The sequence below is a fragment of the Amia ocellicauda genome, chromosome 20, assembly GCF_036373705.1.
Source record: "Amia ocellicauda isolate fAmiCal2 chromosome 20, fAmiCal2.hap1, whole genome shotgun sequence".
NCBI classification, from domain to species: domain Eukaryota; kingdom Metazoa; phylum Chordata; class Actinopteri; order Amiiformes; family Amiidae; genus Amia; species Amia ocellicauda.
The window spans coordinates 22,313,140-22,325,463 of NC_089869.1; the positions used below are offsets into that span (position 1 = coordinate 22,313,140).

The 12,324-nt window shown below is 44.8% G+C and overlaps 1 protein-coding gene across 4 annotated transcripts; it reads right to left on the minus strand.

Moving 5' to 3' along the window:
• Positions 1–3,970: 3,970 nt before the first annotated feature.
• Positions 3,971–11,635, minus strand: eef1akmt2 (EEF1A lysine methyltransferase 2). Of its 4 annotated transcripts, none has more exons than XM_066693273.1 (6): positions 11,490–11,635; positions 11,123–11,183; positions 10,313–10,427; positions 9,885–9,992; positions 5,204–5,420; positions 3,971–4,694 (listed from the first exon to the last, which is right to left on the minus strand). In XM_066693273.1, exons 1-6 carry the CDS (start codon positions 11,560–11,562, stop codon positions 4,597–4,599), a joined length of 672 nt encoding a protein of 223 aa, XP_066549370.1. In that variant the 5' UTR covers positions 11,563–11,635; the 3' UTR covers positions 3,971–4,596. The 4 variants fall into 4 exon arrangements, with proteins under 4 accessions (XP_066549370.1, XP_066549369.1, XP_066549371.1 ...); XM_066693272.1 differs by having other exon boundaries at positions 11,118–11,183; XM_066693274.1 differs by lacking the exon at positions 11,490–11,635 and adding an exon at positions 11,294–11,483.
• Positions 11,636–12,324: the final 689 nt, after the last annotated feature.

Below are 12,324 nucleotides of genomic sequence, written 5' to 3' on the forward strand. Positions count from 1 at the left end.
TTTGCCGTTTGCGATTTGCCTAGCCTTGCTCTACTGGTAGTAAATACACCCTGGATTCATTTGATCTTTGTCTAGCAGTTTGACCCTATCATTCCCGGCCACACTGGCAGAGATGTACAGTAATGTACAGGTAAACATCTTTTGTTAAACAATACTTTTCTCTCCCTCTCTCTCTCTGTATTTGACTGTTTTTGGCGTTTCCAATGATTCACGGATTCATACCAAAATACCACATCCATACCAAAATGTCCCATTGCTTTGGCCACTGAGCTACACTGATGCTCTAAAAATAAAAGTCTGAAGGATCGTTGTCTGCATGTGACGGGACTTTCCACATAACAGCCCACACGACTGAATATGTGGGTGGAGACACTGAGAATCCGGTTAGTCTATTATCATCAGCATAATTAACAATAACAATATATTCATATCAGTATTAATATAATAATCAATATCATGGCCTCTCCATAACCTTTTATAACCTGTGGCACCCCAGGATGCACACGGCTGACCCCAATCCCGGCTCTGTACCCATCCTCATTGGTCCCTGCCTGGTGGAGCCAGTGACTGGGGGGCTCTGTTGAGTTGCCAGTTTATTTTTCTTGCCCCAGCCCAGCAATGCTCAGCTGCTATCAGTCCTGCCTCCACACCGCACCGCAACCTTGGGAAAATAATTCAATCAGCCCTCGAAAACCTTAATAAGATGCTTGAGGCAGTTTCCCTGGATACAGAATGACAAACATCAATATTTGCTCCATCACACTGCAAATAAAGCGCTGTATTCATTCACCTGCAGCCCGGAGCCGACGGCCGGGGCAACCCTTGCAACCTCCGGTTGATGATTCGAAAGTGCAAAAGCAGAGGAACACACAGCTTTCCATTTCTATTAGCTCAAATGAACGTGCATTATTCAGACTAAAAACAATGTGGACATACAGTGACAGACAGAATCACACACAAAGTTCACTGCAGTCAATGAAATGTCAAGAATATTCCCCGTCTTGGTCCTATCACTTCAGTTCAAAAGTTTAGTAGGTTTAGTACTTGCAAGAGTCAAACAACCGCTATTTATCCCTGGCTAGAAGATGCACAGAAATACAGAGGTCCTGGAAAGCGACACGCATCCTTTCGAGTCTGATAAGCGAGAGGATGCGGACAGCCCCTGCCAGGACCTCGGGGAGTGTCGTTATCTGGAAGACGTGACTTGACCGGACTTACTCAATGTTTGACAGGATTCCCTCCCCGTTCCTCCATATTTGTTGCATCGTTTCTTAGCAACTTATGAAACAGTTACCTGTGTGAAGGATCCTGGCTGTGCGCTGCACCTGGAGTGGCGCCACCAAACCCTCCCTGCGTCTCGCACAGACAAGCAAGACTTTCCAGTAGCGGCCTACGCAGAATTTCAGTTAACCCTCTGTCTCTACCTGGCACTACGGACTCACTGAAATAAAATAAAGTGATTCAATTCATATTTGGCACTGTACTTACTGCAGAATTCCAGACACAAGTACGACAATATTGAGACTACTTTCCCTTATTTTATTGATGCTTAGTAAGCAAAAAAAAAAGAATTGCAATGAAGTTCTGCACATTTCTATGCCTCTGCAGAATTTATTTGCACTTAAGTCTTGTTTCTCCAAGTTGAACCCTGCGCTGCCCCAGCTCCGCGTGGGTCTGTTATTACTATACGTGTTTATTCAGAGTTCGACTCCTGCAAAGACAGACTCCCTTGGGCCACCAGCCCAGAATACAAATTTGGGTGAATGCTGACAATTATTAATGGCAAAAGCAGAAGCCAGAAATGACTGTTTATGCAATTTGAAAAACTTATTTATGGACTAAGTACAGGCACATGGTAGCACAGTTAATCACAGCAGCTCTTCATTTCCAGAGCTGTAAAAAAAACTCCTTACCTCTGGGGGTGTAAAAAATAAATTTAGTAAAGCTTCTGAACAAAGCAGCAAACAATAATTGCAGTATATTCAGAAGTCTGTGCCCTGTGAAGCCACCACTTTATACAAATCTTGCATGTATACAATAATCTACGATTATTTTGAGGCAGATAAAGTGTGTCCCGAGGCACGTAACTGCACTGTGCTGACACAAAAACACCTCGAAATTCATGCTCCAGTCTGCAATTACAAGAGAAATGTCCAGATCGGGTGTCGGAGACGTTTCGCTGTGTTGTGTTTGTTAACCACAGTTCTACCAGGATAACGTCAGTAGTTTCAGTCTTAATCAACAGCTTCTTGCTTCAATGGTTTAAAAACAAGAAAAGAAACTCGGTGGTTCAGGACGGCAGCAAATAAAAAGTGTTCTAGATGTATAAATATAACACCGACTCTCTTCTGTTTTGTGTTTGTTTGTCGAGCCTGGAGGGGAAAATACCTGTTGTACCGTTAGCAGAAAAAGGTGTTTTAATCTGCCATCCAGTAGCAGAATGATTGAGTCTCCCACAGCGGGTCGGAGAAAAAAGAAAGGGGAAACTGAAAGGTTAAAACGAAGGGCTGTGTGGGGATTATTAGATCATAAGTTCCACATGGCAGGCAATTTTTGAATTAACTATTTTTATATCCAAAGAAAAGAGTCACTTGCAATTTATTTAAATGTCTGGTTAGACCGAGTCTCTGTGTTTATTGACATATGTGCAGATGTTACTAGAAATACCACGAAGGGCATTGGATTTCGATAACCTCTTGTCGACGCTTGTTCAGACTTGTTACCCTCAGCGATACTCTCACCGACCTTGTCCACACGGTACAATAAGATCTGCGGTGCGGTCATCGCCCTCTTTATAGACAGCAGGCCTGGGTGACGGAAGGACATGGCAGTGGTGTCAGGCTTTTTTTCCAGGGGAATTTTCTACCAGACTTTTAAATAAGCCTTCAGTGCATAAAAACAAGGATTTCCAAGGAAGACTCTACAAGCTACATACGAACAGGCACTGAATGAACCATATTAAACAACTATACAGTAATATTAACTACACTATTGTTTTTTTACAATCAGAAGCAAACGTTTCCACCGGAGAGAAAAGCTTTAAAAGCTCATTCAGTTGTTGTCAGACCAAAACCCAAGTCCCTACAAGTGGCTATGATGTAAAAGCTAAACAAACTCACAGAGTATTTCCTGCAGCACAAACCCATGCACCTTAAACATACGAGCGGACGTTGCTGTAGGTGTGAGGCCCTCAGCGCCTCAGGTTAAGTCCTGAAATCTCTCTTTGCCAAAGTCTCTGTGGGACATCTTAAGTCACGGCGGCAGGGCGGACTACGGGAAAACCATCACAAGGACGTGTTCCCCCTGGCCCTGCTTCCACATCCCACGGCACCAATATACATCTCACTGTGCTTTGTCAGCTATATTCTATATAATTCTATATAACATCTACATTCACCAGGTAGGTCAGAGTCCGCAAAGATGAAGTGAAACACCCCCTCCCCAGTCAAAACAGACTTTAAAAGAAACAAACTGTGGTTTCAAGTCAACGGTGTGGTTTGTGGAGTTTCTTCCCCCCCGTCAGAGAAAAATAGGGGCAAAGACAGCTGGGGGGGGTACACACTTTGCTTGGGGTGGGTTGAAGCAGCTGTAGATTCAGTGAACAGTGGAGCCAAGAGGAACTCAATCTCCAAATATAGCCCGGCACTGCAGACACCAACTGCCCCTCTGAACTGCAGGCACTGGCCCCCGCTGTTTGTCCTAAAGGCACAATGTCAACACGTCACACACCTGTACACACACACACACACACACACACTCCACCTGCAGCTCGGGTGCCCCTCAGAACTCTCCCAGGGGCTATTGCAAGCTGCTGTCGCTCCGAGGCTTTCACTATAGGTCCACTTGGCAAGTGACAAATATTTCAATGATCACTGACCCTGAGATTCTGTACGGTTGTTCGAATTACTCTCGTGGAGTTTCAATAGGGGAAGAGGGAGTGTGTTTTAAAGAAAAAGAGGACGCACCGTCGTGTCAGGACGGATCTCGGTCTTTTGTATTTCTTTTGGGGCACACAGAATCAATGCCATGCATGTAAACACTTGCCCGTGCTGTTAATCGCTCCATCACATTTGTTTTTAATTTAGTTAACGACACTATGAAATGCTGAACGATGGACACTAGACCACACCACAGCGGCCAGCGTTTCCAAATGTACAACTTATATCCTTCTTTAAACAAGAACTACAAAAGACTGATCATTTAAACACAGACAGAGGAAATTCGATGAAAAGTCCCACAGGCAGAATGGCAATCAAGTACAAATCTTTTCCACAACGAGGTTCTGAAGTCCTGTGGACAAAGATCAAAGTCCAGTAGGTGGAAACACTGTATATAATTTACATAATCAAGGTTTTCCATAAAACAGAACACCCTTATTAGAGATCAGGCCTATTAACCCACACCCGCTGTGAAGATCACCGCTCAGCCGCGCCGAAAGGGGAAGTTCGATGACCTTTATCGTGTGGCTGCTGAGAGGACCTCTGCAACTAACCGGTGCCTCGTCTGTTGACCTGAATTGTATTTGCTCTTCCATTATGGCCGCAATAAACCCCATAAACCTGCAGATGGGAGACCAGCCGACGTCTTTACGGCCTCTCACTGCCGTTGCTGCAGAACAAGAGCCGTCACGCTGTTCCCTGTCCGGCCGCCAAACTGGAAGCGTGGTGTGGGGAGCTCCTGCTTCAGCTCGAACCCTAGAGGCGGGGGGTAGTGGGAAACAGTCAGACAATCATGGGTGTGTTTGTGTGTGTGTGTGTGTAGGGGGGGTCCTGAGACCTCCATTATGGGTTTTGTTCCAGCTGAGCTCTCCCAGCTTACTTCACTGATACCAAAACAGACATAATAATGAGCTTCACCCGTCCTGTGACAGCGATCGTCTGAAAAATAATAATTATAAATAGGAAAACCCCGTTAGAGTTGTAAATTAAGGAAGCCAGGGCTCAGCTGGAACGAAAGCCAGGCAGAAACAGACTGTTGAAATGAGGAACTCTTATTGAAGGACACAGAGGGATCTCCTCCTGGTTAGGACATCTATTGTGTCGCAGTCTTTCAAAGAAGAACTGAAGTAGGCTTAACAGGGAGAGGATACAGTTTTAAAATAATAAATCATTGGACAACATCTCGCCAAGACAACCTTGGAGAGGATCTGGTTTGGTGCTGGTCTGTGGTATACCCTGTCTGAACATCCCCGGTGTTCCCTCACCCTGGCCGAACATGTTCAGCAGCTGCTCTCTGGTCCAGTTGCAGGACGTGATGAGGAAAAGCCCCCCCGGAGAGAGCACCGAGCGCAGGGCCTGGACGTAGCGCTCCCTGGCCCGGACAGCCCCATCGGGGTTTAGGCTGATGGCGTCGAACGTCCCCTTGTCGATGCACACGGCGAACCCGCGCAGCGAGGGGGACGGGCTCAGGAAGTCCTCTTCCTGGAATAAAAAGACATATCAAGCAGGAGACAGTGAGAGCCAATCAGACTTTATCGGACCCCAGCCGTATTGAATCGAGGGCAGCCTGGGGGGATTTATGCAAATCATGGCAGCACTGTGGAGTAGTGGTTAGGGCTCTGGACTCATGACAGGAAGCTTGTGGATTCAAATCCCAGGTGGGGCAGTGCTGTTATACCCTTGAGCAAGGTACTTCACTTAGATTGCTCCAGTAAAATGCCCAGCTGTATAAATGGGTACAAATGTAAGTCGCCCTGGATAAGAGCATCTGCTAAATGACAAAAATAATAATAATAATAATAATAATAATAAAATCACAGTGCACACACACACCAAAAATAAGTTAATTTAAATCACAATCGATGAAAGATAAAGGGCCTTATTATAAAAAAAACAAAGCAATGGTTGATATTTTTCCAATGATTTGTCCCAATGGCACCTCAGCCCTGACCAGTCCGGCCCGGCAAGCCAGTTCTCCCCTTTCCCCGACACAGGTCGAATGAACGGGGCCTTATCTGGCAACACCACACGAAGCAAACGGCACAAACTAACCACCTGCCACCGCACTCTCACCATGTAAGCCGAGGTTAAAACATACTCAGTTGTATGTATTTTGACTGTGGGTGACACTCCAAGACGCCATAAGAAGCCCTACGCAATATTTACTTCACGGTTATGCAATAAATCCTGGTATCTGCCTCCTTACAAAGACACACGTTCGATATGCTAGGAACGCTGGAATGCACGAGTGATACTGAAAGAGATTAATCTGGGAAATGCAGGTATATAAGCTAGAGAGAGGGAGAAATATCAAACTAGCAGGAAAGAAAAGCATTGCAGAAGTACATTCATTCCTGTGTGAGGGGCGGCGCAAGTGCTTTTTGCCAAGGTTACCTTCTTAACACCTTCCAATTTTCCCCCCTCTTCCTCCCTGAAGAGCAAACAAACCCGAGTTCCCTGCAAACAGAGGGCGGCCGGGCTGCCCCTGCAGAGGCCCGTGAATGGCCCGGCCTGTAGTCTGGGTCGGAGGAGTGGAGGAAATGAACAAAAATACGATTCGGCTGGTAGAGAGGTGAAGAAAAACTAAACTGCCAAGAGGTTTCTAAGAATAACAACAGCAAAGCAGCAAAAAAACAGAGCGTGCTTTAAGATTTCATTTCCATTTTTAATTCCTACTTATTAAAGAAACCTACATTCTTTAAGTATGTCCTGTCTGTGTTATTAATCAGAGTGCAACCTCCCCGTTTAAAGGAAACTTTGACTTCCACTCTGCGCAGGCTGCTGTCATAACACTTTTTCACTGCGTAAAAAATATCGACACTATGTGGCACGTGTTCATTCTGCGACACGGATGCAAGACTGAATGTCAAGAGTCCCCGGCTTTCACAGAGTTCCCAATTGTGTAAGTACTCGGTAAGTACCATATGCCATCTGACAAGGCAAGGCAGAAACTCGAGTGTTGAGTGTGGAAAACTGTGAGGAGCGAACCAGCTCTCAGACACAGGGGTATTGGGACAGTGCGAAAGCCATGTAGGGCCACACAATCACTGGCGGAGCACCCCGGGTGCCACCGCAAAATTTCATTCGCTACTGGCAGATCAGATGCTGATTGACATCTCATTTCACCTCTTGTTGAAAGAAGCATTTATTTTGACGTTCGGTGGTGCATTTTTCAAATCGAGGACGAGGAAGAGAGAATATTAACGTTGGATACAGAAGAAGAAGAAGAAGAACATACAAGAACGAGAAGAGAATATTTCCACAGCTCCACCAGCTCTTTTCGTGATTGGCAAAAACATCATATTTGAAGTAAGTCTTATGGTTTAAGAACATAAGAAAGTGTCCAATCGAGAGGAGGCCATTCTCCCCATCGTGTTCGTTTGGTGTCCATTAATAACTCGGTGATCAAGGATCCTATCCAGTCTGTTCCTGAATGTTCCCAAATTGTCTCTTCAGCCACATCGCTGGGGAGTTTGTTCAGATTGTGACGACTGTGTGAAGAAGTGTCTCCTGTTTTCTGTCTTGAATGCCTTGAAGCCCAATTTCCATTTGTGTCCCGGGTGCGTGTGTCCCTGCTGATCTGGAAAAGCTCCTCTGGTTTGATGTGGTCGATGCCCTTCATGATTTTGAAGACTTGGATCAAGTCCCCACGTAGTCTCCTCTGTTCCAGGGTGAAAAGGTTCAGGTCCTCAGTCTCTCAGTAGGACATTCCCTTCAGACCTGGAATAAGTCTGGTTGCTCTCCTCTGAACTGCCTCTAGAGCAGCGATATCTTTCTTGAAGTGTGGAGCCCAGAACTGTCCACAGTATCCAGATGAGCTCTAACTAGTGCATTGTACAGTCTGAACATCACTGCCCTTGTTCTCAATTCTACACTTTTGACAATATACCCTAACATTGTGTTTGCCTTTTTTATTGCTTCCCACATTGTTTGGATGGAGAAAGTGAGGAGTCCACATAGACTCCTAGGTCTTTCTCATGCGTTACTTAATCTAGTTCTATTCCTCCCATAGTGTAATTGTAGTGGACATTTTTGTTACCTGCATGTAATACCTTGCACATTGAATTTCATCTGCCAGGTGTCGCCCACAACTGAATATTATCTAAGTCCCTCTGAATAGCCTGTGCTGTAGAGATTGTATCTGCTGAGCCACCTATTTCAGTATCATCTGCAAATTTGACAAGTTTGCTAACTATCCCAGAGTCCAGATCATTAATATAGATAAGAAAAAGCAAAGGCCCTAGTACTGATCCCTGTGGAACTCCACTAACAACCTCACTCCAGTTAGAAGCGACTCCTCTAATCAACACCCTCTGTTTCCTAGACATCAACCAGTTCATAATCCCTCTACCCTCCATTTTTTGTCTAATCATTTTTTCCAACATTTTACAGGTGATGCAGGTGAGACTGATTGGCCTGTAATTTCCATGTTATCTGTTTTTTCTTTTGTAAAAACCTCTGTGAAATAGTCAGAGAACATTTGCCACTTCTTGTTCGTTTTCCAAGATGCTTCCATTGTTGCCCTTTATCTGTTTCACTTCCTCCATTATTGGCCTCTTGCTGCTGTAATATTGAAAAAGCTCTTTGCATTAGTTTTAGCTCCAAGAGCTATGTTTCTTTCTATTTCCCTCTTTGCTTTCCTGATCCCTTTCTTAAGGTCTCTTTTAGCATTGGGTTTAGGTTTCCTGCACTTTTACGAAAGTTGAGCCACTGTGTAAGTTAACATTAGACCTTTGGCTCCATTAACAGACAGTTAATCAGATAAGAGTGATTGGTTCCCAGTTTAGCCTAACATTATGTTCACATCTGTGCTAGTAATACACACATATACAGTGCAGTGTGGTAAGTTACAGTATATGAATGTTTATCTAATGTCGGGTAACTAGTAGGCTACAGCTGTCAGTGTTCAGCAAGTTAATATTTAGCAATTTGAAATCCATTAACTCGGTTAGATTTTCGTACTTGAACTCAAAACGAACAATTGTTATTATCAATCTGTTAATGTCACTCAAAGGATTACCACAATTTGCCTGTTTGCTATCGTAAAGGTGTTAGAAATTATAGCTACCTAAGTTACTTATGGCAGAGTAGGGCTAGCCATGATCTAACTAGTAACATAGGCTGGTAGTTGTGGGATTTGTAATTAAGATTGAGATTGGACTAAAATGTGGGTAATTGGATGCTTAGATGTAGCCATAGACTGTCTTATTTTTGCATAGAGTCGATTAAACATGAAAAGAAAGGGAGAGATATCAGACTTATTTTTAAAGAAGCACAAACAGGCAGATCAGGTGCACACAGACCCCAGCCCTTGCAGCACCAACGGACCTCAGAGCAGCTCCCTACCTGTGGCGAGTCACAAGCACCCAGTCTACCACCACCAGTAACCCTTTTTGGACAACACTATCTGCCACATTGAACAACTCCGGGTTAAAAGAATTATCACTTCTACCTCTAATCAGCAATCATAGGATTCATTCATGCTTCTTAGATGCCAGGTTAGGGTTACACACTAATTTTCTGTCATGGTCTATGGACCCCCTGAAGTAGCCTTGGCCACCCCCTGTATAAAACTCTAGTTCCGCCACTGCACACAATGCGACACTGCAGGCAGGTCAGCTGTTCAGTGCACTGTGGGGTCTCGGCGAAACAAGAGAGACACTGCCACCTACAGCTCACTCATCAGATGACACGCCGTGGTTTCTTCACCTTTCATAACGATGTAGTTACTCATGGCGTGAAGCTTGAGTTTTAACGACAGAGAAGATATAACCTATACTAGCTTATAACCTTCAGAAGGTGATCTGATCAAATAAATACTTCTTAACCTGATTTTGAAAACACAATGGGAATGGAGGCAGTGGAACAGAAACAAATGACCGCAAAACAAGAAAACACAACAAACTTGTCAAAATGTTCATTTTCTGTATCTTAGGGAGAATTTACCTGCACTTTAACTTGCGACAGTCCCTCCTTCTTCAGTATATTTTTGGCAAGCTCTACTGAAACAGCTGAATAATCTATTCCCGTTAGGTTCGTGAATCCACATTTAGCCTAAAAGAAAAACAAAGGGAGGTTTCAGGCCATCACGTAACACAGGTCCTGCTGTTGCACATGAAGCACACGCCGTCAGCAGCACAAGCACAAGCCCAACACCGCCGGAACCGTTGTATGCAAAGCCAGCAAACAAATCACTGGGAGCTGCAGTAGTGTTATTATCCATTGATAAGTTACAGACAGTAGTGTTACCAGATGGCAGTATTACACGCACAGGGGTGGGATGAAATGAACGACTGTTGAGCGGTAAGGAAGATGGGACACCTGTCTGTAAAAACACAAGTATCACCAGGGCTGTGAATGTGGGAGAGATTTACCAGTTCCACGAGGAAAACTCCATTTCCTGTGCCAATATCAAGAACTGCTGCATCATGGGGGATCTCTTCCTTCTCCAGCCACCTGACAACACGGTCCATACTTTCCTCTCCAAACCTGCAAATATTAATTGATTATTCACTTAATCAAATGCAGAGATGACGTGAAACATGCAGATCCACAGATTCAACTCTAATGCACGCTTTTCCCCGAGTGGATATCACACTCTGGTGATCACAAGCCCATGGCACGTCTGGAAACAGACGATTAAAGCTCGGAAGAAGCTGTACCTGGATACCAAACGTTGAGTGGCCATAAGGTTATAGGAGAGATATCAAACGGGACTACCTACTCCCAGGGAAAATTACTACTAATTCAAAATCATGAAAGGCATCGACCACATCAAACCAGAGGAGCTTTTCCAGATCAGCAGGGACACACGCACCCGGGGACACAAATGGAAATTGGGCTTCAGGGCATTCGAGACAGAAAACAGGAGACACTTCTTCACACAGAGAGGCGTCACAATCTGAACAAACTCCCCAGCGATGTGGCTGAAGAGACAATTTGGGAACATTCAAAAACAGACTGGATAGGATCCTTGATCACTTAGTTATTAATGGACACCAAACGAGCACGATGGGGGAATGGGCTCCTCTCCACTGGACACGGTGTCATGTGTCTATGCACTGCTGAAGCAGAGACGGGTGACGACTCCACAGCGCCCCTTGCAGTCAGCATGTTGCCCTGCAGGTCCAATCAAAGAGACATTGCCCCCCTCGGCACACCGACAGCAGGCATCATTACCAGACCTCGCCGACGTCTCCCATCTCTTTGAAACTCTGCAGCTCTCGCTTGTAGGCGTCATCCCAGCTTTAAACGCACAAGACAGAGCAGGGGTTATTAATGCACTCCAAGCCCTGTCCTAAAATGAAACCAAGCTTAAAGCAAAAATGATATATCGCAGTTACACTTAATTCTACCTGTGGGACGCTTTTAATGCAGAGGTGTTAATGGTGTCGTGTCTGAGCGGCTGAATGAAAGCACAATTAGTTGTGTGTGGCTGCCTGCACACTCAAGACAGTGTGCAGCCCCCTCACATGTGTACTGTTAAGCAATGTGAATTGATCGGACGGTATATATAAGTCGCAGTCCTACACGCTGTCGCTGTTTACGTACTACTCTTTCGTGCCCAACTTTGACGGTGTAAAGTCCTCCGCAACAGACGCCTCTTCTCCGGCCTGGCACCCATGTGAGCCCCCGGCCGCCTCCATCTCTGTCAGCACAGGCCGCTCCGCCTGCTGAGCAGGGCACTTCCTGTTTACCAGCAGCGGTGCATTGTGGGATTGTGAGTTCCCGTGTCTCCCTATCGATGTAATGAAAACCTGCCTCGTCTCATAATCAAAGCTTTCTCTTAAAACACAAGTTATTTTTAACACAATGCGCCTGGATTGTATTAGAGACACCCCTTCTTAACATGTACGAGTTATTGTTTAATCCAGCAATGTTTCACCTGCAGCCGGATCATGAGCTCAGCTTTCTATTTATTTCCTAGCTGTGGTTATTTCGTGTATTTACACAGAAGAGCCGGCCAGAGACACAGAAAACAGCTGTCGTGCTCATACGGGAGGTTTCTGTATTAGATACTGCACTGTGAATCCACATCTGTTGCTGTCTCTATTGTGAGCCATTTGCCTCATTGTTTTATGATGGGCTGAGGGATGGATGGACAACATGTCACAGTTGTGGGTTATCCTTATAAGCTAGCTACACAAACACACACATATATATGGAAATTCTGGAAGTGGTTTTTACATTATTTTGTACCAGTACCAGATTATTTTAGTCCTTCAAATGAATTGTATTGCTCTGCCACCAGGAATGTCTTTCATAAAAATGAAGAACAGGCCAGCCAGACTTATCGATGATGGAGAACGTATTGATTCAACTGAAAATGAATGTTCATTAAAAAGGACTTGTTCTGAATCAAGTAACAATATTGAATTTGAACTTT

Excerpts from the sequence above, each read along its gene's own strand:
- eef1akmt2 (XM_066693272.1), bottom strand. The coding sequence starts at position 11,584 with ATGGAGGCGGCCGGGGGCTCACATGGGTGCCAGGCCGGAGAAGAGGCG. Across the intron at positions 5,421-9,884 it reads TGTCGCAAGTTAAAGTGCAG|GAAGAGGACTTCCTGAGCCC; the intron begins GTAAATTCTCCC and ends TTTTTATTCCAG. Across the intron at positions 4,695-5,203 it reads GCTGAACATGTTCGGCCAGG|GGTTCGAGCTGAAGCAGGAG; the intron begins GTGAGGGAACAC and ends CCCCGCCTCTAG.